This window comes from Phasianus colchicus, chromosome 8, assembly GCF_987193195.1.
Source record: "Phasianus colchicus chromosome 8, bPhaCol1.hap1.1, whole genome shotgun sequence".
Classification (NCBI taxonomy): domain Eukaryota; kingdom Metazoa; phylum Chordata; class Aves; order Galliformes; family Phasianidae; genus Phasianus; species Phasianus colchicus.
In genome coordinates, this window is record NC_143443.1 from 33,069,116 (window position 1) to 33,095,866 (window position 26,751).

Consider the following 26,751-nt stretch of genomic DNA (forward strand, 5'->3'; position numbering starts at 1 on the left):
ATATGTTGTTACGTTACAAAAGAGAAATGCTTGCAACTTCTTTTGTTAATGAAAGTGCTGCTTTTCTGTTTCTTCCAGTAAAAAAAAAATTATTCTGGAAGTTCAAAATAATTACCTGAGTTAAGGTGGGAATGCATACAGCATGCACTGTTTCTATTCGTATTTATCGAATATATGATATTTCAATCTAAAATCACTGAATAATACATCTCTGCTCAGTGGGAGTTTGGGGGTATTTTTCATTTTCTTTGTTGTCACTGTTAGTTTTCTGTTTCTCCTTGATGGCTGAAACAGGTGACAGGTGATCGATCACTTCCTGCAGGATATCCTTACTTTCACTAGGAGGAAGATTGCTAAAATAATACTGAGGTGCCAGCTCCACGAACCTGTTGAGGAAGTAAGAGAAAGCATTATTATGTTTTTAATTGAATTTTGAAATCTTTGTATAGCTTTTATCAGGCTTGTATCAAAAAAAAAAGACCAGTGACGTGCAGTATGCAGCTACAAAATGGATATTTCAACTCAAAACCAAAAACTGTCTACATGATGTAGTAGTGATTTATGTTTTCAGTAGGATTGTTGGACCTGTTGTCCTCTTATTATATTTGGGGTGAACTACTTGTAGTTCAGTTCCCAGTGCTGCAGATTGCATTAAGTAGTAATTTTTCTGGATTTGAACATGGTTTTTGGTTTGATACGAGTAGGAAAAAGGCTTTCTTAGAACCATTAGAAATAGAAGAGGAAGGACAGTGGAATGTATATTGCCAGTACAAATAGGTTTTTGCAGATGAAAGACTTGTTCTGAATTTGTAAACACTTGGTATGGAATGATTTGGCTGTCTGGTTGTGTTAACGTGGCGAGAAAGAAGATTTGCTGGAAAATAGCTTCCAGGGAACAAAACTTCCCAACTAAATTAATCTATAAGTACACAAACGTGTTAACTTCTGCTTGATTTTTGCTCTATATTTTACCTTTTAAGAAACTGCAGCTTTTATGGTGTTTTTTCAATGGGTTTATTGATAACAGTTACAGTAGCAGACATTGAGACTCAGTACCTCAACAGATTGGCTCACTTTAGGAAAAACAAAAGGCTGATTAAGAAATGTTTTATTTTGCAGTAGAAGGGTGGTGAGGATGCAGAGGGGTGCAATTCTTCCTTTTTTTAGTAACTGAGCTCTAATGCACTTAGTGCTCTGAATAAAAGCAGAGGAATGAAGCAATGATAAGCAGTGACAGAACAAAGAAATAAGACTTATTCCACTTATATTTACTGGTTTGTATGAAGACAAACACCAATTTCTTCACCACTTCAGTGATGCCAACTCCTCCTGCTTGACTAGGTATGAAGATTGTTCTTCTCTCTTATCCCAATTTAAAATGTTACTTTGTTTTTAATACCCTTGCCCAGAGAGAATTAGTTGTGCAAGGGATGATTTCTCAGCAGAACTAGGAGAGAGCTGTTTTTAAAACAAGGGAGAGGAGAAGACACAAGTTGGCTTCTCCAAGCATTGCTCTCAATATGCAAGTGCTTCCTTACCCAGTTTATGATTTAAGCATTGCTTTTCTGGCAGAGAGATGAATGAAGAAATGGTTTCACCTTAGTTAACTTACAGATGGGGTGATATTTCAGAGACCACTCTGATGGAATTGTCTTCTGAGATACTGAACTCGTGGAATAAAACCCACTCGGGACTCCTCCTGGTGTTACAATATGATGAAAAAGGATGAAGCTGGGCTACATGTCTGTGTGTTAGCATTAAGTAGTTACCTGAGCCATCTACATCACGAGCAATCTGAAAAGACAGAGGGTTATCCGTTACTTAATTGAATGTACAGGATGCATTGAAATTAAGCTTGTATTGGGATAGTTGCATGGGGAGAGCCAAATTTCTGTGGGAAGCCAGGGACTGCTGAGGAAATGTCAGGCTGGGTATTTGAAGGGAAACCATCTGCATCAAATAGTTCTGTGAAATGGTTCTACATAAGCTAACAATTCTATTATGAGTTAACAATGCAGTAAGATAAGAGCACGGAGTATTTCCTTACTTGCATAAAGTAACCAGATAAGAGAGCTTTCTTAATGCTCAGTATATTTCCTGGTGATCCAAAGTCCGGTTCTGAAATGGGCAGTTCAATGCGCTTCATAATCTCTACTAGTTCAGCTCTGATGATTTCTGCCATCCTCAGTGCAGAACAGCTTAGAAAATAATTACGGCACCATTTTTCATTACTGCAGTCTGTGGAGGGAAGAACAGTATTTTGGCTTAAAGCACAGGTGCTGCTCACAGAGAGATTGCTCTGGAAAATGCTCATTGACCGGTGCAATAGATTAAAAGCATTTTGGAGAGAGTGGCTCTGTCAGAGCTGTCCAAAATGCTGTTGTCGAGAGCCATATGGACCACTTAAGCTCATTGCTCTTTGTAAAGTGAGTGGGCAATACATGGTATCCTTATGTAATATCAGATTTTAACTATCTTTCTGAGTCAAGACATAAAAAATCTCTTATTTGGTCTGTAAAAAGTAATAGTATTGCACAGGATGAGTAGCAACTCTATTTTCTGTTTTTCTGCTTTCAGGCCAGGTCACAGAACTGAAATCAGATTGGTAGTGCTGCCCATCATCATATGCTGTTAAAGGACAGTTTTTCTTGGTCCTCTCCAGCATTCAGCATTACTGAACACGGAGCAGTCCCATGCCCCGCATCACAGAATCACAGAATCACAGAATTGCCAGGGTTGGAAGGGACCTCAAGGATCATGAATCTCCAACCCCCCTGCCACATGCAGGGCCACCACCATTCCACCTAATGCTAGACCAGACTGCCCAGGGCCCCATCCAATCTGGCTTTGAACACCTCCAGGGACGGGGCATCCACAACCTCCCTGGGCAGCCTGTTCCAGTACCTCACCACTCTCTCCGTAAAGAATTTCCCCCTGACATCCAACCTAAATCTCCCTTCCCTCAGCTTAAAACCATTTCCCCTTGTCCTGCTGTCACAAAGACACTGTGAGCACAGAAGCTGTACTTCTTTCTTCAAGAGTCCCCAACAACCTTTTCTTTTTTTCTTTTTGTTCTTAAGCATTTTCTGACGTTTAGAGACAGTTAGTTGATAGATGAACTGGCCTGACAGCATGGGTCTCGTTACCTTCAGTTTTTATTTAGTATACACAGATCTACCACTCTGAGTTGAGTGAACCTGACCAAGATGCATGAGCACAGGTAAATGTTCTGAAGACAGCTGTACTTTTTAATTTCTTCCCTTAAGCCTTTCTTTATTCATGAGGTATAAAACCTAGTGATTGTTAGGCTGCTGGGAATTCAAGGCTGTGTTCTTGTCATGTCGTGCCTTAAACCTGGGTTATGTGCACTTGGAGGAAGCATCTTTCTGGTTTTGTACAGTGGCACATAAATGACAAGTATAATCAGCTGCTTACATATCCATGTTAGATAAGGTAGGCTATCCTCAGTTACTTCTAATTATTTAATAAACCAGTGTTGTATTTGCAGTGGCAGCTATCTTAGGTGACTCTTCTTGCAAATTTGACAGTTCTAAAAAGAATCATTCAAAAAGTGCTCATGAATCAAATGCCAACAATGACTGTTCCATTTGAAATATATAAAAAAAAACCAAAACATGTTACCAGCGTGTTTTGTTTGGTCTGAAATGGGTGCACTTACACTGGCCTGCGGAGTTTGTGCTGGCTTGCTTGAAGGCATTGAAGACATTGATAAGAGTAAAATGATCTCCTGCTGGGTGTGAGAATTTTCTCCAGCAGGTAAGGGCAATCTCTTCTGTTCCAGAAGGTGCGTGCAGGAAGCAATTAGGAGCTTAGGGAAAAAAAAACACAGAAGCTAACAGTTATTAAAATTCATGCACCAACAAGGCCCTCTAGCAGTAGCCACACTGGTGTTTGTGTTTCTTTTTCTCAGTTTCCTGTGTTGGATTAATGCTGACCTGAATACACTGCATTCATATTTATGTGGCTTTTCCTTCAATCTCTTGTTTAGTAAATCTTCACTATGAGCACCAAAGGTGAGCGGCCTTCTCCCACACTGGTGCCAAAAATGCTTTGTAATAGCCTGGTCCAATCTATCCACAATCCAAGTGTGTGGTTTAACTTAGAAAAGAAAGAAATGTACTTATGTAATGCCTGGGTTTGCCCTTCTGTGCTAAAGTTCTACTTCTGTTGTGACACCTAACTGCATCTTTTGAGATGGTTGAGCTTTTCAAAAACTAAAATATGCCTATGCTCAGCTGTTCATGTTTGTTTTATTTACTTCAAAATTGCATCATGTTAAGGCCTGCTCACTAAAAATCAAACCATCTGGGGCATAAAAACAGTTTGTGCTGTAAGGAGATGGATTAGTGCAGCTTGGTTTCCTGTACATTCATGATTTCCTCGCTGCTTAAGGCTTTGCTCCACTTTCTGTTCCAAGGATATTCACTGTGGGCAGAGTCAACAGTTCAGTACTGGTTATAATTAGAAAATCCCCCTAATTTACAGCTCCAGTCTGTAACAAATGTGTGTGAATGTAATGAGATATTGTTTTGAAGGAACATTGTGTGTATGCTTTCTGGAACAGGTTGCCCAAGGAGGCTGTGGATGCCCCATCCCTGCAGGCATTCAAGGCCAGGCTGGATGTGGCTCTGGGCAGCCTGGGCTGCTGGTTGGTGACCTGCACATAGCAGGGGGTTGGAACTGGATGATCTTTGAGGTCCTTTTCAACCCAGGCCGTTCTGTGATTCTGTGACAAGTTTAGAAGCTAATGGAACACCTGAAGTGTGGAAATGGAGTGCTACTGACAAATCTGTTACTTGTGCTTCGTTGCATGCTCAAAGTGTGGACTTAAACAGCCAAAGATACTCATTCAGGTGAAAAAGTAGAATATGAATAACGCAAGTTTGCCTTTGGGTTGCCCCTGTGAACAGCCTTGGGAAGAGTCCAAGGATTTGGAGGTGGCAGAGGCCATACAGCAAGACGTGAGTTGGGAGTACCTGTTACCATGGCTGCGATGGTGAGCATTTCATCAACGCACTCAAATTCACAAGAAGCCAGAATTGATTTTGACAGCTGCGGATCCAGGGGAAATTCTGACATAATGATTCCAAATTCAGAGAGGTTTCCGTCGTTATCCAGGGCTGCTAGGTAATCAAGATCCTCTAAAGCTTGCATCAGGCTTTCAGGAGCTAATAAAAGAGGAAAGATAATTCAAATTCTTGAGAATGGATTAAACATTATTTCGGTTGTATATTTCTTATGGAAAGCTTTATTTCTCGTTATAATGTTTCAGTTGTATGTGTCCTCTATCATTTGATTGTGGGTAATGATTATAGGGCTGGAAATGGCTTCATCTTTTGTCTATCAGAGCAGTTCTTATCAAAAGTAAATACTGACTACTGACTGATGTTTTGCAAATCGTCCAAAATTGCTCAGAGAATGCACACTTCTTGTGTGTGTGCTGTTTTTAATGGTTGGGCAGAAGTCACAAGGATTTGGAATATCTTTTTTCTTTTTTCCCCTAGCAAATGGCTGCACCTTTCTCACTGTTCACACAAAAGGGAATATTCAATTTTACTCTATTGTAGGTTGTAACTTCCTTATAACCTGCATGAGAAATGAGAGTGGAGAGACTGAAAAAATAAGTTTGGGAACATAATTAGATTGAGAAACTTAGGGGGAAAAAGACGAGGTGAAGAAGTGACAGTTGGGTGAATTTGGGCCATACAGCGAGAAGGGAGCTCATGTATGAGATTGCTGGAGGATCACCTCCATCAGTTTTGGTCAGTTCTGGCTTACAAAGCTAACCCCTCCAAGTCATAGCTGTATCTTCCTCGTATGCATGAGGGTGAGCGAAATCAACAACCCACAAGATCAGCAGATGCAGAAAATGGCTGATATGCACAGACACAAATATCCCTTTTCATCAGTTCCCATTACATCTCATCAGTTATATTCCTCTAGAGACAAAGACAGCATTTGCAGTAGATCTTCTGAACCTCTCAGCTGTGTGGCAGGAATCAGCACAGGACACCGACAGAGGCTCTCCTTTTTCGTTAAGTATCCTACTGAACTTATCTGTCTCTTTCTTTTTTTCCCCTCCACTATTTTCCATCACTTTTCTGGGTGTTTTTTCCAGCAGCAAATTGTTCGACTGGAAGAACCCAGAAATGAATTCAGAGCCTCGCAACCACAATGGTAAGAAAACATATCTATGAGCATATGTGAACAAAACAGTAATTAGAGTAAGAACTTGGAAAGACATCTGGGAAATGTGCTGATGAAGGCAGGTCCCTCTGACCAGACCGACACAGGAGAGCTTCCTTGGCAGCTACAGTGGAGGTGGGTTAAGGATGAGAAAAGTGAGCCTGAGAGCCAAGCAGAAATTGCCAAACCTCCAAAAAGTAATTGCTGGAGCATCAGAGGCTGCGGTGGAAATGTGGGCACTCGGGCAGTATGACTCATGGCTCCTAGCTCTTTTCAGAGGTAGATTTCTAGTACAGATCTTACAGTAGTAAATTTCAGTATTATTTATGGGTGCTGGTTTGGTTTGATTTACAGCTCCCCTATTGCTGCAGATTCTTTCCCATTTTTCCAGTTGAAGAGCTGTTTGGTGTTTTTTCCTACAATTTTGTGAAGTTAAACCCCAGTCCCACTGTAGATTGGTGGCAAAAACAATCAGAGTTTGGCAGAGGTGATCCCTCACAAAGCTGGAGCATCCAAGAAGAAAATACTTGGGATGTTTAAAGAAATGAAAAGTTACATCTGATGCACAATAAGTGGCAGAAAACAGTTATCAGTGACCGAAAATACAGGGAGATTAAAGTCATCATTCAGACATGGAGTAATTACAGGGAAATCATGGGAAACTAATTTCCAGAAGTCACCAAAGCAGTTTGTGCCATAGGTTATGAAGTATACAGTTACACAGGGGTCATTTTTGATCCCCTGATAGCATCAGTAATTTGCATTTTTATGCCCAAGAATTAGCTGCCTTGAGATGAATAAGCACAAATTTCTTCCCAATTTTGCTATCAGTGTTTTAAAAATAAAGAAATAAAGTAACTCCTGGGTTTTATTGTGCTAGAAAGGCCAAGATAGTAAAGGTAGATAAAGCAGGTGAAGGAACAGTAATAAAGCACAGAATGGAGTAGAGCTTAGTCTGCATTTTGAGGCACAAGCTGAATCAATAAAAAAGATCTTCATAAAGGCAGCAAAAGCTTGCCTGAAAGTTCCTCATGCTTTGATGCGCAGTTTAACAAAATACAAGCTAAATAAATAAAATCAGTACAAATGTTTAAATGTGGAGAGTTGTCCTTTAAAGAATGGATGCCTGCATTGTCTTTTAATGGCTTTAGAGCAGCAAGCATCATTGTCTGTAGGGCTGCTGCTGCATCAAGGCCAACAGAGGGGCATCCCCAGCTGCTGCCTTTGCTGAGCCAGCACATAAGCAGCTGCAAGTGAGAAAGGTATTTTCTTATCCCATGTTTTCTCTCCCTTGCTTTTGTTCTTCGGCCACTTAAAGTTGGATTGCTCAGGGCTTGTCTCAAGGAGTCTGGGCTCTTTTGTTTAATTACGCACCCGCTCATTGTCATACTTGGACTTTATAAAGCAAAGAAGCTGAATGTTATTGATAACATTGGAATTGTTCATGCAGGGTTCCAAGCTGACTGTAACCAATGGTCTCAGTGCCTCAGGCTTTTCACAACGTTAACGTGAGCAGAGTTGTTTCTAAAGGCAGCTGCAGTTTTAGCCTTTGCTGTATCTCATCCTGCAGGTCAGAACCTGAAGGCCTTACTGTGTGATAAAATGAATACAAAGGATTACTCTTGATGCAGCAGGAAGTGGCTGATTTAGCAATTTGCCCAAAGTTCTACAAAGAATGAATTTAAGAGGATTTAAGATAGGGTTTTGTAGTGGAAATGCTCAGTCATGGCCTGAAGCAGTGATTGCGCACCTGGGGGAAGGCAGGGCCAACCCAGGGGAGCTCAGGTGCACGTAATGACCCTGACTGGAGTGATTGGAAGGGCTGGAGCCAGGATCCACCCCTTCCCAGACCTCATTTAAGGGCTGGCAGTGGAGGTGAGGGCATCTCTCTGGAGTTCCCTGTCTATCTGAGTTCTTCTAAAGGTAAGCAGTTTTTCTTCCTTTGTTTCTGTGTCTGCTGCACTGGTGCTTGTTCTCATTTGCTGCAGCCTAGGGTTGTGCCGCCCTGCTAATATTGCTGTACTCTCCATTGCATTACAGGTTTTTTGATAGACCTTTATTTCTAGAGAAGTAACTGTTAGGAAGCTAAAGCTGAAATGGATGCCAGGATAACTAGTAGGTAGTTGGAGCTCAGGCAATGGCACTCATGCTATTAATTCCATAGTAGTTTCCTTTATGTTGTAATTGGTCATTAAAATCCCTTCTCCAATCTCATAGCTTGTAAGAATCCCATTTCCCCTTCTGCTCTTTATGTCCCAACACACGAGCTGGTGATGGTCCCTCCAGGACAGCCAGCACAGGGACCAACCAGCTTTTTATTCAATGTGTAATGCTATTTAATCAATTAAATGCAGAAATTAAAGAATGAAGAACTGAACTGAGGGTATAAATCTGCCACAAAGTGCTCTCCTAACCTTCATGGTTTGTCTTTTAAAAACTGCTTTAGACTGTTTCTAATGAAAGCAACACATCTTGTCTCTGAAACAAGATGAAATTAGCCATACTTATACAATGCTCAGTATTATGGATGTTCTAGAAATACCTTCTTGGGGTTATAATAGCACAGCTTTCAAATGTCAAAGCATCCATAGCCATCAAGTATTTTAATGTGAAAGTTGCTGATGACGCTGTGCTAATGTGGAAACTGCAAACTGCTTTCACCTTGATTTCATAGAATCACCAAGGTTGGAAAAGGCCTCCAACATCATCCAATCCAACTGTCCACCTACCACCAATATTGCCCCACTGAGCCATCTCCTTCAGTACCACATCTGAATGTTTCTTGAACACGTTTCATATGAAAGTAGCTTAGCCTTTTCATTGATATTGATTTCTATAGTTCCAATAAGGTTTTTCCAGTTATGTGGGAAAACACGTAATATTGCAGCCATCTATAGGAAAAAGGTTATTTTCTCCCATTCTATAACACCTTAATCAGTTAGATCTGATTAACTAATAAAAATGCATGGGCATCACTATTACAGTGGCACAGGAACTCATGTAATGTACTTCAGAACTGCACTGCCAGATACGTTTTCATATAGCTCATGAATCCTAAAAAGGGTAACGAGCCTGCTGCATTTGCTCATCTTGATTATAGCATGAATTAAACGCAGCAGCTGTAAGCCTGACATGTTTGTTGCTCTCATAATGCAGTAATGAGTCAGAGTTAATCCCAGCTTTTATTTTTCCTGGAAGAGCAGGAGGAAAAAAAAAAAATCTTGTGCATGTTGTTGTTGAACAGGAATAAAATGTTTTACTGATGTCATTTCTTTGCTTATCTGCTCTGTGTTCTCTGCTCCACATGCAGGGAATGGCCTGAAGAAGTGCTTCTCTTTAAATTCTTTGTGCATCTTGTTTTTTTCTATTTTTTGTTGTTTTAAAAACTGGATTTCAGTGTATTTTTTATTTTCACCAGTTCATGGCTGTACATTAGTATCTTGCCTCAGTGAAAGCATCACTTGGGTGAGGAATAATTTACCCTGGATTGACAGGATTCCACCTCTCTCCTCCCATCTCCATTGCAAACAAAACTTTAGTAGGCTGACTGAATGGAAGTGGTGCATGGGAAGCATATCTTTTGTTGCTTCTGTGTGTGAGTGAATGGCTGCAATGCATTTGCTCCCTTTCCTCAAGGGTAAACCACATGCATGAAGGAAACTGAGGCTCTGAAGAGCCATGGAGTAGTCAACTCCAGGACAGACCAGGCTGCGGAGCAGTAGGATGGCTATTTTAGTCTGTTTTAGTATCTGTTGCTCTGAACTTGGCTCAGCTGAGACAAATAAGTGTGCTGAAATACTGCCCTGTCTTCTCGTTTGTTGTGGTTTTCCAGTTGATCTTATGCCATGTTTAGCTGAGGGTGGGTGAACTAGTAGAATCCACTGGATTCTATGAACCCAAACAAACTGCTGCAAAGATAACAAAGCTTTCTGGGGAAGCAAAAAGCCTTTGCACAAGAGAGCATACTTTGCATCTCTGGTGGCCATTCCTTTCACCTTTTCTGCAAAAGTCCCTTGCAGTTTGCAGACCACAGGTGCATGGCATTTACTTGAGTTGTGCCAGCTGATGTCGTCAAACAGCTGAATCTCCTTGCAAATATCCTTACGTGCATAGTCCTGTTTCTCTCTCTCAAAAAAGAGAAGCTGAAAAAAATCCAATTAAGAATTCCACTTACAGTGTAGCACTGTGCCCAGTGCTGGGAATTAAGCTTTGCTGTGATTAATTAGGGTGCACAACATGTAAAGGACGTGTGGTGGTACTAATTCCACATGTATATGAGGAAGGGGAGAACAGTTTAGGCATTCCTATTGGCACTGGAAAATAAGTGAAAAAGCAACAGATCACATGATCCCCAACTCAAGTATAACAGTAGGTCAGAGTGGAAAATACCCTTCTGTGGGAAAAGGACCCCAAATGTGAAGTCAGTAAAATAAAACAGAAAATCAGCAACAGCTTCCCTTGCAGTCTTGCCTCAAAACTGAGTGTTTCCTGTCTAGTACTGGAAGTTTATTGATAAAATAAACCCAAGTGATGTCCTTAAGCAACGGCTCATTAGAAATTTGTGGTAGGAGGATAAAGGCTGATTTCCTTTACGTGCATCTCTGAGGTAGCAGAGGTGGTTTATTTGGGTTGTAAACTCTTGATTAAAGGAATATATTTTGTTTGGTGTCTGTATGATGACTTGCTCGATAGGACACACATTTTCTTTGTGGGCTTCAGGAAAATAGTGTGAAACCTAGATGAGAAGGTACTTGGAATATTGATTTAAAGAAAACAGAAAATTCAAATTCCATTCAGATGCATTATGATCTTTTTCAGAGCACGTGGTTCATTCTAGGAGGTGTTTTTCAAAGGGCAGCTATTGCACTGTGAACCATCCCAGCAGCAAGTGGTAAAAGCAGTGGCAGGGATATTGCAGGTACTTCAGTAAGAAATGTACTGTGAATAACAGGGCAAAAATGACCTGAAATAACCAGAAAGGTAACGTAAACGAGATGGAAAATCAATGCATCGTTACCTGGCCTGCTTAGGAATTCACAGTGTCTGAAGCCAGCTATATCCATCCTCTTCAGGAAGAGAACCATGCTGGTTAGGTTGGATTCCTGCATTTTGGCTGGGAAATCTGGTTTCATTTCTTTGTATGTAAATTCTTCAGGATACAAACAGAAGAGTTTCCCTGCAAGAGTTTTTAGGAACGTTACATTATTTCTAGCATTGTCCCGTTAATGCTATGAATAGTGTAGGCTGATGGGTTGGAATGTTGTGCTGGTAACTGTACCTGATGGAGACGTGCTCAGCATCTGTTTGTGCATCTCTGCTTGGGCTTTGCTGATTGGCTGTGTTATAACAGAGTCTGCTCTGATTCTAGGATTGTACACCTTTAAATGAAAGAGACAGCGAGCATCAGATGAGTGAGGACTACAAATGTATTAATGGTCTGTACTGAATGTCTAGGTTATTATACACAATGTGTAGTAACAGCCCCATTTCTCCTTATAGTGCATATTTCACCAGCATGGAAATAAGAACAGCCTACTCTCTGATAAATTGACAGATGCTGAAGTTTTGCAATAGTTCTGTGGATGTAATCTTAAGAGAAGTGTTCTTTCTAAAGAAATGTACCCTACTAAAGCATAAGGCATAGATCTAAGGGTATCACCAAGAAAAGCATCAGAAAAGCTTATTTTTTTTTCAGTGACAGAATCCCAGCTCTATCTGATAACATTCTGTACCATAATTCTGGAGTTGTGTCCTGGGCTTCAGTATAAAGACAAAGGGACTGTCATCAACACATACAAGGCCCGTTCTATTTTTTCCCCTTGTTGCTTTTATTCTTTTATTTTGATGCAACTAAGGAGCTGATTCCCTCCCTTCTCCAGGCACCAGGTGATGGCCAGAAGCTTCTGAACGGATAATGGCTGGATAAGGCAGTTTTCTAATCAAGTCATCTAATTTGATCTTGTCTGCTTTAAGCAGAATTTTAATCAAAAAGAGAAAATCTGTTTCAGTACAAGGCACAAATCTGGGTATATTCATTATATAGCCCACCTGCCAGACTTCAGTGGGAATTCTTTCTGCACAAAACCTTGTCTGCACTGAGCTGACTTCCAGCCACATGGATTGAATGTACATTTGATTTGCTGAGAAATGAATATTAGAGGACTGAGCTTCTGCTGTTACGACAAAGTAATTGAGTTGAAGGGGTAAAAATGGTGTAATTAATAAAGGTGATGTGACAGCCATCAGGGCTGTGCTGAAACTGATTTGTTCCCATCCCAAGCTCTGGATTCGGCTTCAGGCTTCAGACCAAAGTGGAAGTGAGATTAGTTTCAATCATCACCTGGAACAACAGCTGTAGTTTCAGAAATGACTGCGTTATGCACAACCTAATTGAAAGCTGCATTTCAGCCTTTGTTCCTTTCCTACAGAGGTATGACTATTTTTTTTTTTCCCTTGACTTAAGGCTGAGTTATTTTACAACCCTCAAATGAGAAACTTTAAAATGACAGTGTTAGACTTGCTTTTTTTTTTTTTTTTTTTGACAGTGATAATGAGGTGGTGTTAATTCCCAAGCTTCTGCCTGAACCAACCCTCAAGGCTCATCAGAATGAACAATCCCTGCTTGAAAATGGTAGGAACTTAAGTTCAGTTTGGGTGATTCAGTAGTGGGTTATTTGAAGATACCCTGATCTCGTTCCTTTGGCCTATTTCTGGGATATCCCTTTTGCCCAGTAGGATGTGTTAGTGCAGCTACAAAGCCAAAGTGCAGCTTTCCAACACACAAAGTGATTTATTCCTGCATAGCTGCTTGTTCTTTAGGACTCAATATCAGTTTTTTAATAAACGAAATAAACTCCAGGTTTGCAGCTGCACCAGTTCTTCCTAGAATAGTGTGGAAAACAAGAACTGAGGATGCAGAATGAATTCATTCATTCAGCAAATTGCAGCATTTTGAGATACTTGGAGGGAAGCAGACAGGCCAAAGGAGCAGAGGCAGCTTTAAAAACACGTGGTTCTGTCTGAGCATCCTTCTGTGTTATGTGATCTGTGGCATTACACTGCTGGTGCAGGAATTAATGGAACAAGGAGTGAGGTTAATCTCCTAAACCAACAGATAGCCAGGAAATGACGAGATATTGCTCCACGTGGAAGATACTGAAGACACACTGATGTCTATCAAAGTTATTTGTGATAACTGAAATGTGAAAAATATTATAGAATCTGGCTTATGAGAGCATGGGAAAAATATGTGATTCTTTATTTGCACCCATCTGTACCTTTCCCTTTGTTACACGGCTCGTTTTGGGCATCCTGGTTTTGTTTAATGTTACCAACCTTTCTTCTTTCCACACCAACATCAATGACAAAGGTTATGTTCTTAATCTGAACCAAAGATTCTCCAAAGCTTGTGGTAAGTAGCACTTTTCTTCTGTATTTCTGGTAGCATTTCTGTTTGTCCTGTTTTGGTTTGGGAATTAAGTCATTTCTTGTGGGGTATAAAGGAACTGGGATGAGCTCCCCGAGGTCGGGATTTGAATTAGACTGTTCCTGTCTGATCATTTGGGAGGCTTTCTCAATGTCCTGTAATCAGGAGAAAGATTTAATATTTTACTCGTTAATATGAAAAATAAATATGGTTTAACTATAAAGCACTCATTTCTAAAATAAACTTGAACTGCGTACCAAACTGTAGCATTTTAACCTTACAAGAATAGCTGTTACAGCATAAAGCCAAAATTGATCATAAATACAAGTGGAAATTTGACAACTGTACCAGAGCAGGGAATATCTGTGCTTCTTCTTGAGATGTCTTTTTTTTCCTGTGCGTTTTTCTGAACGCTCATCTCTAGATTTAATCATATCCAAAACAACCTCCAGGGGAAGACAGATGAGCCTCAGTGTAGTATGGGAACGCTGAGGATAAGAAGTTATGAACTGGCCCCTAAACTTCATGTATATAGGATATGTATGCATCCACATTGATTTAGGTCTAGGGTTGTTTGCTAAAACAGGCAGGCCTGGGAATTCTGTAGCAGATACTCCAGTGCCCCACTGGTATCCCCTTTCCAGCTGGACCCAAAGCTGTGGATGTGGCTGCATCCCCAGAGGTGGCTGCCTCTGGGCACAGTGCTTGGGTAGAGTTCTTATTGAGTTGCAACAACTTATTTATAGGTTATATGAAAACACAGATGAGAATCATTTCTTGATTGAAACCATAAATACTGAAGCCAGTTACTCACTTGCTCGCACGCCAGGAAGATGACGATGTCACCCTTTTCCTTCGTGTGGTGTAGCTCAAAGAGCAGCCTCAGTGCAGACAGAAAGTGGTCCTTTGGCATGCTGCAGGCGTACACCACCTCTGCCTGGTGCTCATTTTCCACTCGGATGAGGGGGACGCTGCCGCAGAAGTCCTGCAGCTTGCTGGACATGTGGGGGGCAGTGAGTATCACCAGCCTCAGGGCTGGTCTTGCTCTCAAGACATGTTTAAGAACACCAAGCAGCACATCGGTGGGAACAGTTCTTTCATGCACATCATCCAGAACGATAACTCCATAAGAGTTCAGAAGAGGAGCAGACATCATTTCCCTCTGCAGCATATCATCTGTGCAGTATCTGTGCCATACAAATGGAAAACTGCAAAGTTTCATGAAATATTCAGGTTTGACTGTACAAAATTAATTCAGGGTCTTGAGGACAGCTTCGCACTTTCTGTTCTAACAAGAAAGATTTGATAAGAACAGATACTGTCTGTTTTGTGGACTACCACAGTCTCAACAACCTGAATTCTTTAAGTGTCTGAAAGCTCAGTGAAAGTCAGTGATGCTAAATGGCATTATAGTTGAAAGGACAGGAGACTCAAGGTAAAAGAAGAGATAATTCCTCCCTAAGATCATAGCTTACCTTTCTTTTCATCTTTCAAACCTTCTAAGCATATTGCACAGTGTAACAAACCCTTGTGCTGTGAAGTAGTACTTTCAGGTAAGGAAATGAAATTATGCGCACACACACACACACACTATATATATATATATATATATATATATATATATATATATATATATATGTCCATCATATATATCCCTCCTCTCCATTCTGGCCCTATATATATATATATATATATAAGGTAGTGCCAGAATGGAGATGAGAGATTGATTCATACCACAATGTTCTCCCCAGTTCTATTCCTATGACTATCTAGGGAAACAGAACTAGATGAGGGAGGTGGGACTAGGTGACCTTCCCTGCCAACCCATGCCATTCTGTGATTCCTGCTACTCGGAGGTTTGTTTGCTTGTTGTTTATTTTTTCAAGGATGTTATTTTTTTACTGTGTTGCTCAGTAAGACCTTGAATCTTCTTGATCAAGGTTTTGACACGTGGATGTTGGATGAGAATAGGGCTCATCCTCCTTTCCCATCAGGTGCAAGAGGAGCTGGTGCAGGAGGAGGTGCTGCAGGGTGAGGGTCAAAGATGATCAGGGGACTGGAGCACCTCCCCTATGAGGACAGGCTGAGGGAGCTGGGCTTGTTCAGCATGGAGAAAAGAAGGCTGCAGGGTGAATCATTGCAGCCTTTCAGTACCTAAAGGGAGCCTACAAACAGGAGGGGAATCAACTCTTTGAAAGGGTTGATAACAGCAGGACAAGGGGAAATGGTTTGAAGTTGAGGGAGGGGAGATTTAGGTTGGATGTCAGGGGGAAGTTCTTTACAGAGAGAGTGGTGAGGTGATGGAACAGCTGCCCGGAGAGGCTGTGGATGCCCCGTTCAAGGGCAGGTTGGATGGGGTCCTGGGCAGCCTGGTCTAGCATTAGGTGGGAAGGTTGGTGGCCCTGCATGTGGCAGGGGATTTGGAGATTCATGATCCTTGAGTTCCCTTCCAACCCTGGCCATTCTGTGATTCTGTGTCACAAAATCTCCATATAGAGAAAGGGCATGCAAAGGGAAGAGTGGCTGAGCTTGATTTTTGGAGGTGGTGAGCGCTGTGCTTTGCACTGGAAATGCTCATGTGGCTGGGAAGTAGCTGGAATCTTGTGAATCACTCCTGATGAACTTTCAGAGTGGCTCAGAATCTGAATCCCTGTGCTGCTGCTATCATCTGCCTATTTTTAATACATTAAGTACATTTCTTATGTACTTTAATTTTCCTCTAAAAGTCCTCAGTGCATTTTCTCATTACTGAATACACCCTTTTCTTGCCATGATTTTTATCCTTTTCAATTAGCCAACACATTGATTGCTTTTAAATTCCAGCTTTATCTTCTCTTGCAACTATAAACACTCCTGTGTTCGTACACAAGAAGACAGAGAAAGAAAGAGCAGAATGATATGGGGTTTGCTGAGATGGTGAAGCATTGCACAGGCGCTTGCATTACCCCATAACATCTCTACAACAGGTAAGTGCAGAACACCTTTTTCAGCCTTCATCATGAGGGTTGGAGCCGTGTGGGCCTTGAGGTCCCTTCCAACCCAACCACTCTGTAGATCTACAGTGAGGGTCTGCATTAGGGGTGAGAAACGCACCAACCTGAGGATGGTTTCTGTTGTACAGCAGCTCTCAAAGGGGACAAAATACCCCACTTCGTGACCCACGTTGACATCCATCTCATCAGCTGCACGCAGGGCCAGCTGCACTGCCAGCTGTCCGTGTGTCTGGGAGCACACAGCTGCACCGTGCCTGCAGCCAGCAGCCAGGCAGTGCTCAGCACACCACTGCGGGACCTGTGGTGGGCAAGGACAGTGCTTAACACCTCTAGTAGGGACTGAGATGCAGAATGGAGAAGCATGGGAGAACAGAGCCCACCTGAGCATCAGGTAAGTATAGTTTTAGGTAAAATAGTAGGCTTACGTGTGTGTTACATCTTTTTAACCTCGTTTTAGGACAGCTGAAAGAGCTGGTATTTGTTAGGAAGTAGTTTGTTGGTTTTATCTAAATTGCAGTCAATTACACAGGACAGAGGCTCTTCACTTCAAGAAATATCCCAGGCTTCAGGCACTATGTGCGCTCTCTATGGCTGTTTTTTTGCTTGAAAATTCTTCTCTGCTATCTGGGGTAGCAGGTTTCAGTTGTTATATATAGACCAGGCTCTGAGCAGCCTGGTCTGCTGGTTGGTGACCCTGCACATAGCAGGGGGTTGGAACGAGATGAGCATTGTGGTCCTTTTCAACCCCAGGCTATTCTATGATTCTGTGATATATTATTATGGCAGTAGACTTGAATACTCCTATTGGATATTGGCTCCAGTGATGTGTTTTACCATTAGTTCTCTAAATTGTGCATTCTTACAAAAAATATTTGCTCTTAGCTGGAGTGAGAGAAGGACCATAGGGCATGGCTTCTCCCTGAGAACAGCCCCCAACTCCCCAAGAACTCCACCTTCCCTTATGCCCTTCCTGCAAACCTTCTCTGTGTCCTTCTCTATGTCTTTCCTGATCTAGCATTAATCAGAATAAAACCACACTTTCCAAGTAAGAATATGCACTGAATCCAGCACAGGTACTACAGAGCTTGCAGTTTCTGCTAAGAGTTCAGTGTGCTAATGGACAGAAACAGGATAAAATGGTGAGTTTAGTCAGAACAAAGGAGGAAAAAAGTCTCCAGCTGAACAGAATGGCAGCCAGTGTCAAAGGAATGGTTTATTGCTGAGTAGTAAGACCTAAAGAATTTTAGCTTTGGCCTCTCTGAAGAGAGTAGAAATGTGCTATAACTTCAGCATCTGATGTGCTCTGTAGCACAGTGAGAGTGTGCAGTTGGTAGGTTTTGGAGTGGAGATGTGATGTATTCTGCAAACAAAGCAAAATTTTACAGTGCGTGTACTGATAGATATAAGAGTACTTCATACATAATTTTCTCAAGGTTATTTGTATATTTGGTTCTGAACTTTATATGACAGGATCTTATGCAAGCATTCCTCAGTCGGTTTTTAGAAAAGGCTCAATGTTTCGAAATTGAGCGTTTAGAATGTAGAAAGTTGTCATTTAAGATTTCTGTTTATTGTTTATGATGCTGCTTTAGGCAGTCCCTGACTGAAATGTGTTGGTCTTCAGTGCCCTGCAGCCTGAAGGATGTTGTGTGAGTAAAACAGGTTGTAAGGGACCAACAGAAGTTAGCATGGATTGCTTGCAAGTGCTCACAAAAAGTTATTTACGTGTGCATTTGTATGTATTTTTGCATCTATATATGAGTGACTGCATCTTCTGGAATAGCAGCAGCTTGCTACTAACCAAAACCAGGCACCAGCATGACATAAATCTGGGTATTGGTGTATCTGGTGTAAATGAAGGGCGGTAGCAATGAGTAGGAAGCTGAACATGTTTCTTTTTCTGTTTAAAAATCTGTGCTAGTAGCATTAATAGACTTATTTAATAGTGTTACTACCTAATAGTAACTCTGAGAAGTGTGCAATAGTCAATGTTCTAAAGCTAAAAGCCCAGCAGATCATTTTCTAGTACTCACCTGGGAGCTCTTTCCAGTCTTCGCATCTCCCGACACAATCACAATTTGATGATGAAGCAAACTTTCCATAAAGGCACATCTCACTTTCCATATTGGCAGTTCTTGTCTTTCTTTCATAAGCTTATAGTAACGGGAAGAGTAAGGCAAGCCGTCGAAAGGATTGAGCTCCAGATCTTCTCCATACATCAGTATCTCCTCTTCCTCACCATCACTGCTGACAAGTAATTCCGAAGTGCCGTGGCTCTCTGGAGGAGCATTTAAAAACTCCATTTTTCTTACGTGTGCTGCTCCCAGCAAAACCACATTAGCAGTGGAAGGGGAACTTTGTACTGATGGGTCACGCGGGCTCTGTAAACCTGGGGAAATCCATTCCTGCTTGCTTTGGGATCAGTGTTTCCCAGCTTTTCAGCTGAAAGGTTCACCTGATGCTCCGTCTTGGGTTCCAGCTTCTCTGATCACTCCAAACCTCAAGTAAACGTATTCAAAATGTACTCCGAGCTTCAAAGTAGCATTGATTGACCCAGCAGATGTCTAGTAGTAGCACTTCTTGCTCTTAAGCAACTACTTGAAGTAGCGCGAGCAGCAGGCAGCATCTCTGCTGCTGCAGAGTAACGGGAAAGGAACGTGGAACTGACAGGACGTGTTGTTGTCCCCAGGCTGCTCAGTGCTGCTAATCCCAGCACAAAGGCTTCATCCTGCGAGCAGAGCTGGCACTGCACTGCTGGGAACAGCCAGCAGCTCGGGTTTGTTGATTTAGAAAGCAGCAAAGTGTCTTTTCATGCCCTGAGTGTATTAACTCTGCTTGGGAGTCCTGTAAGGCTGTAATTAGAAATCTAAACTGTATTTAATGCATTAAAAAAAAAAAAAAAAAAGCAGAAAGATGCTGATTCTAACATTTCAAGTGTATTGGAAAGATGAGGGAAGCACTGATGTAAAGTAACTCTAACTCAAAAATAACAAAACAGGGGTTCCTAATCTTGACTGTCTGCCTCGTCACAGAGATTAAACAATGCTTCTAGTTGCAGAGGAAAGCCTTTTGTTGAGCAACATATTGGTAATGCTTTGACAAGCATGCCATGAGCACGATGCTTTTCCTAGATTGAGGTTTCTCTGCATTAAGTAACATAATACAAATTATTGCCTTTTCTTACAGATTTTTCTTGTTTTGTTGTTTTGGGATCCAGTGCTGCTAAGGTGTTCTTCTACGACAGCAGCATAGAGAACCAACAAAGCAGGAGAAAATATCTTTGTTCAGCAGCCGGAATATCTCAATCCAAGTGAGTTGAGTTATGTGCTGCTCCCAGAACAGGCTGTTGTTGGCACTCAGCGTGGCTGGCAGTGAGGGCTGACTGACTGCCCGCTGTGGGGGACAAAGCCAACTGCAAGCTGGAGGAGCAGCCCTGGAAGGTGGAGGAGCAGGTGAGCGATCTGTGCTGCACAGTGTGCCTCAGGTGAGCCATCCGTGGGGAACTGCTGATGGATCACTGTCCCCGTGAAGGTGACAGGAGTCTACATTTCGTGCTCAGTGACACCAAGTTATGTTCACGTTCAGTTGGGGGTGGAGCTTCTCTTCCCACTGTGACCTTTGTGGGTCCTTGGGCACTTGATGATTTTCTGTTACATCCTTCTCTGTTTAATTGCGTGAAATCCTTGTGAGCTTGCTATCGTTGAGATCTCTGCCTCTCTCAGATGTGGTTGAAATCAGTCAACAGCGTATAAATGTTCTGAGGGAACTAACAGAGGGCATCCCTACAGGTTGCTTCTTCTCATAACCCAGCTTAAATGACATCAGTTGAAGAGGCGAATTGCTATTATCCTGCATTTTTTTGCTGCTCATTTTTCATATGCAGTAGCAGTATGTTCTCTTTAATTTCTTCAGCTACAGTATAGGTCTGTTGTCTTCAAAACATGAGAGGGCAATGATATTTTTTTGCTCACTGGGGTTGGAGCTGGGTGATCAGTGAAGTCACTTGCATCCTATGCCATTCTTTGCTATGAGTCTATGATTGAACAAATTTAAATTTCTGATTGTACCTCAACCTTTGTTTTGTTTTTACTTTTTCATACCTGTAACGGAAAGGAAAGACAGGTTACCAACTCAAGAAGAATTTTTGCTCTTTGGAACCCAGATGCAACAAAACTGATGTTTTTCTCATGGTTATGAAGGTTTTAGTAGAACAAGTTGTTAACTGATTTAAACGATTCGTCTGCACTGAAATGGGCTGTGGACAAGCTTTATCCTGATCTGCAGCCAGGTACAATGGAGCATTTTGAGCCTCTTCGTGTAGCACCAGCCCAGCAGCTCTCTGCAGCCAGCATCCCTGGCATTTGAGGAGACCAAGAACACAGCCAAGGGCTGGGCTGGGAGCGTGATTGAGCATTGCCTCTGTGAATTCAGGCATCCAAGCAGCAGCTCTTTGCTGCTCAGTATGCCTCGTTGCTGAGACTCAGCCATTTTAATCCAGAGCAAGTATCTGAGCTTGTGTTTCTAGTCCTTAAGCGTGACCTCAGGATGTCTACCTACTCTGTCTTGCTCTCCATTGCCCCTCTGTTCTGAACCTTCTCATTGAACATCTCCTGTAGGTCCACTTCACATGTCCTCAGGGACACTGTGTGTGCTCCTGGCTTTGGCTTTGCTGTTGGGTGAGGTCTCTTCTTCCTCACAGAGTGTGGCACCGTTTTCTGAGAGGGCTTCCTGTTTGTCTCTTCAGATTGTTGCCATTCCATCTTTATTGGCACAGGGAATAGTGAGATCACCGTCCCTGGAAATACTCCTGTACAGCAGAGATGTGGCACTGAGGGTCATGAGCAGTGGCTATGGTGTGGTGGGGCTATGGTTGGGCTTAGGGATCACTGAAAGCTTTTCCAACCTTTGTAATTCTGTGATTCCAGCAGGCCCTTTGGGATTTGCCAGATGTACTACTTAACATAATACAGTGAGATTTAGTTAATTATAATAAATAACAGGAACGCCCACTGCGGATGAGTGCTTGTAGTAAATGGGAGGAGAAGCTGCTGTGAAAGATATCAGTGAGAACTTTGCTATTGGTTCAAATTATACGCTGTGTTCAGTGCTTGTGATGATGTGTTGTAGTAATAACGCCTTGCTAACGTAGGGACTCTTCAGAGCTTTCCCATTATATCTTTGAGAGGAGGAGGATTTTCTGTGCGTAAATTATATAAATTAGTAGTATCAGTGGTAATAGAATGCTCTTTCTTTCTTCCATTTTTCTTCCCTGGTTTTGGCAGCAAGAGTTTACAACAGTAATGGAAATTTAAGGAGGTGACTTCTTTCCCCAAAATGTCATTTAAATACGGGGCTTCAGATTAAATTTTAGATGATATTAAATCCCCATTTCAGAGCTTTTCTGTGATAAAATGGGACAGGACAGGGTGGGTGTCCTTGTATACAACACATGTGGAACCTGTATGCACAAACCCTCTGGATTTGATTGCAGGGGGAGCAGTGCCAAGCACTCGTAGATCCTGGAATCGAGGACATCACCATGATTTATGGAGTCTTATTACTAAAAACGACACTTTAATAGTCTCTGCAGGGATATTTTTTTGGTTGCTTTTTATACTCATATGAATATGAAAGTTTGGTGCCTGGCCAACAGACAGCAAGCAAATGTGGAAAAAGATCCCTCTCACTGGAAGAGTGTGTTAGCATTTCTGTTGGCCTACTGGCAGCAATGCTTAACCTTGCTTACGCTGTAATGTATTACTGTTTATTGAGTACACTGTAAAACTAAAATAGAGCATTTCCCTCCTATCCAATAGTTCTGAGTCACTCTTTTATTGTGTTTTAATTTCCACTTACGATTTTGTTGGCTGGTAAAAATATTATTTGTTTTGTGTTTTTTGCTCCTGAAACGTTGACAGATTGGTTCAGAACAAAGTGTTTCAAGTCAGCAACCGAAAAGCCAACCTTTAACTCACTGGTTGCCCAGTTTTGAATGAGAACATTATGTTTTCTGAGCTGAAACTTTGCCATTTACGTGCACAAGCGGTATACTTGCTGGATTCCGAGTCTTCCTTTGCACATTTATTAGGGCAAAACTAGGAAAGACACTTGTTATTTTTTTCTTGTTTGCTGATTGTGGATTCAGATGGGAATTCAATTAAAAATCACAAAATAGTTGTTTTACATAGTAACTTTGTTTAAGAAGAAGAAGAAAAATCTTTTAAACTTTCTATCAAACTTATTAAGATCTGGAAGTGTGGAGCTGTTGCCCTGAGTGGATGTTTCTGGATCCTGCAAGATTTTGAAGATGTTGTGATTTTTAATTGTCTATGTTTTCTTCCTTCACTTGACTTCCCCCAACAAGTTACTGTTACTATTTTTCTCCTTCCCACCTCAAATATGTTAATTGTTGACTTGAATTAGATTCAAACCAAGAAAACATTCTCTTTTCTCTGTAGCCTTTAATGGCCAGAGGCTGCTTTGTCATTCCAATAGACTGGCACAATGCAGTGACTTTGCTGAGCTCAGCAGTGGGAATAAATGCTGATTTCTGCCAATGGGTCATAGTGAGTTCAGGTCTTAATACAGGTTATTTTGAGATGCATTTGAAGTACTTTTTATTTTTAAAAAGAGAGCTTTTACAGATTTATTAATCATTTATTTTGCTCCTCATCCCTAATTAGCAACACGGGCAATTTTAATTGGAGAAAACCAACATGCTTTTGTAGACCTTGTCCCACGAGACCAGTGTATGGAACTAGGCTTCTTCCTGTGCCTGGGAGTCAGGAAAAGAAGATGAGAAAGGTTGGAAACCACTGCCAGAACCACCCCATATCCGTGTCATCTCCAAGATGGGACCATGATGACAGGCTTGGTATGGGCCAGAGCCTGAATGCCACAAAATTTTGGAATGAGAAAGTTCCTAACGTTCTTGTGTGTTACCGTAGGTATTACCAATGTGTGCTTAGTGAAACCATTGGCTATCTCATTACTTGCAGTATAGTTGTGTTAGGACATTATCCCCAGAGCTGTCAGCCAGCCATCAGAGCTGTTTGTTTGCTCTTTGTTTGACTGTTGGCATAAGATGTAAGCTGGTGGCTATGCGGATCTTTTGCAAGTACTTTTTTATCCCAAGTTGTTTTAGAGAATGGCTGTAAATGTTTAAACACCAGGGCATCTTAAGAAGACGGATGATAGGAGGTCTACATGGAATTTTATTCTAATTTATCAATGTTTTTCTATGTAATCAGATATCTTCATCTGCTTTCTATTCTCTTTATGTTGTAGAAAAAGCAAGGCCAGCATTTTCTTTTCAAGCTGTTAGCATAACAGCCAGGCGTTCTGTAGGCTTCATGCTTTCCAGAGCTGGAACAGCAGGAGGAGGAAGAAATAGAGATAATTCATCAGGAAGAGAATAAAAGGGTATTTTGCACTTGGAACTGAATTGAGATGAGGAGTCAGCGAGGCAGTGTTAGCACGGCTTGTTCCAAATGACAACAGAGAAGCCTGGGCAGGGGCCAGGCCATCTGATGGTAGTGACAAACCTGGTGGGGCTGGAGGAATGCCGGGCTGGTTGTTGGGGCTTCAGCTCTGTGCACCACTGGGAAACGCTCCCTGGAAAGTCTCTTGGAGAAAGCTGGGAACTGGTTGTGAGTGCTGTAGTGGCAGGGTTGTGTTTTTCTTTGAATGCGAGGGTTGAAATATGTTCATGGTCTGGAATGTGACTTTTGGGGAGATAAACTGGAACATATGGAGGGGATGTGGAGCAGTGAGAGGGGAAGGTGTGAAATGCAGTGGAACACAAATTCTGCAAGGCCACCTGCATTTATGGATTGTGGTAAATAGCAGCAGTGATGGGCTTATGGGCAGAGAAGGGACCGCATGGAGGGCAGAATTCCATCAGGCTGGGGCAAAGGAGCCATCAGTTCACCTAAAAGTCTGATGAGGAGGTTTCCCTGGCTGCCTAATTCAAACCCAGCAATGCTTTGGGCTGCAGAAGAAAGTCTTGCAGAGAGGAGCAGAGCAGCAGGGCTGGCATTTGCTATCAGACTGGCTTCAGTTTTCTTTACAACTTTTGGCAGCAGACATGGATCTTTCAGAGTGGTCATTGCTGTTGTGGTGGCTGATTAAACAGAGAAGACTCTTCACAATTGATTTTCTGTGTTTTAAGATATTCCAACCTCTTTAGGATGCAGTCAAAGTGGTTTGTTTTTATATTTCCCCAATAAAATAAGCCTCAGCCCCTCTCCAGGCATTTTTATGCCACCGGTGTTCACCTTTTTCTATGCAGAGGTTTATTCATTACTCTGTGATTATGGATTGCTGAAGTCTTGGATCAAGCAGAGTGGAAAAAGTATGTATAATCTAATTTACTACTTGATATAAAAAGTATTTCATATCTGCTTTTTTTTGTAAGAACAAATTTGATTGATTTTCTTCACGAGAACTCTGAAAATGTTCATTTATTTGTACTTGCTTACCTTTCAAAAGCTTTGAACTTACAGCTTAATAACCTGGTGAATACAGCATGAGAAGTGAAAGTGTAAATGTTGCAGGTTGAAGATGCTTTCTGGTAAATGCATCCTGCAATACCAGCAAACATGATGCTGCCAATGAGAAAAGCGAGGCCTAGTGATGGGAATGCGGCTCGTGTGCTGAGGCTGGGCTTTGTCTGGGCTGCTGTTGACGTGGCTGTTTTCCTCTGCTCAGACAGACGCTGTCACGGGGAGCTGGCAGGGGTCCGTGTGCTCTGAAAAGAGAAATTTGTTTTGTTTTGGCGTTAGGAGGCCGCGCTCATGTGACACCACTTTGGCTCGGCGCCTCTGGGCTGCGTTTGGTCACTGCCGCAGTTGTGCTTTGTTACAGAGCTGTTGTAATGCTGTGGTCATCAGCTGAGACCCAGGAAATCCCATTTCTCTTTTTTGGCCGCCATTTTGCCCAAGCTGCTGCTGCAAATTTTGTGCCCTAATCAGGTCGATGGGGGTTTTGTTACAAACTTAAATGGGGTCAGGCTTTGTTCTTTGGCTTTTGCCTGGCAGTTGCTATTGGAGTCAAAACGTTAGGGAAGGCCATGTGGGTTGGTGTGGCTATGGTCTGCCAAATCAAGGCTCCTTGTTACTGCACATGTAGATAGTATTTAGTGTGAATGTCAGCTTCATTACAGATGCAGAACTAAATGCTCGGCCTTTGAATTTAATGGGAGTTTTGCCACTGACATCAAGCAAGCCAAATTTTCTTCCAGAAAATGTTGATAATATATCTGCGAGACATCTGTGGTTGAAAGAATTATGGAAATGGCTTGTTTTCCAAAAGCAGAGTAACCCCTCCTGTGGGGTCAGACCTGCTTACAGTTTCCAGAGGCAAGCAGAAGAGTAAATGCTAGATAATGAGTGATCTCTTGATCCTGAATTTGTTTGCTTCTGTTGAAGAAAGCAAATACAATTTTACATGTTGATTAAGAGAAATAACTGCTTTATTACTTTTCCTATGTTCTCATTAACTGTTGCTCCCACTGAGATAAGTTCATCTTAACTTTGAAAGTTTCCAGAAGGATAACTTTATGCTCTTTCCTTTGATAGTGGTGAAGCAGACTGCAGCTTTTGGAACCATTCTGCAGGGTGTTAGGAAGGACGGTATGGTCGTGGCAATGAAATCCAGTATCTATTATCATAGTAATCACTTCAGTTAAATTTTTTAGAACCTCTGAAACAAGAGGTGAACTTAGTATGTTTGCACTGTACGTGCATAAAAGGTAGGATCTTGCTTTAGAGTTCAGAAGAACATTGCATGGGCTAAACTGTTGCTTATTTTTACAAATTACACGCACTCAAAGAACTACTGAATATCTTTGTCTACCTAATTGTTATTTCTACACTCTTTTCAGTTACTTTCAGTTGTCCTTTATTGAATAAGTCATGAAGAAGTCTTACTCAAGCAGGACAACAGTCCCAGCCCTGGCAGTGCGTGATGGCTGGTGGGGATCTGCTCCAGTCCACCTATATGGGGTGAGAATCAGCAGCTATTGTACTGCACACAACCTCTAGTTGTAAAACCATGCTCATTGACATCTGAGTATGAGTGGGGAATACAGTGACCAGACTATGTTCTAATTTGGGATAAAACCAA

At 41.8% G+C, this 26,751-nt stretch overlaps 1 protein-coding gene and 2 long non-coding RNA genes across 11 annotated transcripts; 2 read left to right on the forward strand and 1 right to left on the reverse strand.

Moving 5' to 3' along the window:
- Positions 1-55: 55 nt before the first annotated feature.
- Positions 56-19,521, reverse strand: DHX32 (DEAH-box helicase 32 (putative)). The gene is made up of 11 exons (XM_031597317.2): positions 18,660-19,521; positions 16,731-16,924; positions 14,448-14,820; positions 13,543-13,788; positions 11,486-11,585; positions 11,225-11,383; positions 4,998-5,189; positions 3,680-3,829; positions 2,048-2,238; positions 1,613-1,794; positions 56-386 (listed from the first exon to the last, which is right to left on the reverse strand). Exons 1-11 carry the CDS (start codon positions 18,927-18,929, stop codon positions 194-196), a joined length of 2,250 nt encoding a protein of 749 aa, XP_031453177.2. The 5' UTR covers positions 18,930-19,521; the 3' UTR covers positions 56-193.
- On the forward strand, positions 248-2,709 carry LOC116231535 (uncharacterized). Its single transcript, XR_004167496.2, has 3 exons — positions 248-397; positions 1,191-1,341; positions 2,578-2,709. It is a non-coding gene; the product is annotated as an uncharacterized LOC116231535 (long non-coding RNA).
- LOC116231533 (uncharacterized) lies at positions 8,056-24,881 on the forward strand. 9 transcript variants are annotated; one of them, XR_016468892.1, is made up of 6 exons: positions 8,095-8,130; positions 11,576-11,642; positions 12,753-12,838; positions 16,457-16,599; positions 16,755-17,017; positions 19,813-22,725. It is a non-coding gene; the product is annotated as an uncharacterized LOC116231533 (long non-coding RNA). The 9 variants fall into 9 exon arrangements; XR_016468895.1 differs by lacking the exons at positions 8,095-8,130; positions 11,576-11,642 and adding exons at positions 12,491-12,637; positions 23,310-24,881 and having other exon boundaries at positions 19,813-20,110; XR_016468897.1 differs by lacking the exons at positions 8,095-8,130; positions 11,576-11,642 and adding exons at positions 12,491-12,637; positions 23,310-24,881 and having other exon boundaries at positions 19,813-20,078.
- The last annotated feature ends 1,870 nt before the right edge of the window (positions 24,882-26,751 follow it).

Bases quoted from the DNA above. Each gene is read 5' to 3' on its own strand.
- DHX32 (XM_031597317.2), bottom strand. From the start codon at position 18,929: ATGGAGTTTTTAAATGCTCCTCCAGAGAGCCACGGCACTTCGGAATTA. The intron at 13,789-14,447 runs GTGAGTAACTGG...TCCTGATTACAG, and splicing joins TCTTCCTGGCGTGCGAGCAA to GACATTGAGAAAGCCTCCCA. The intron at 11,586-13,542 runs GTTGGTAACATT...TTTCATTTAAAG, and splicing joins TTGGTGTGGAAAGAAGAAAG to GTGTACAATCCTAGAATCAG.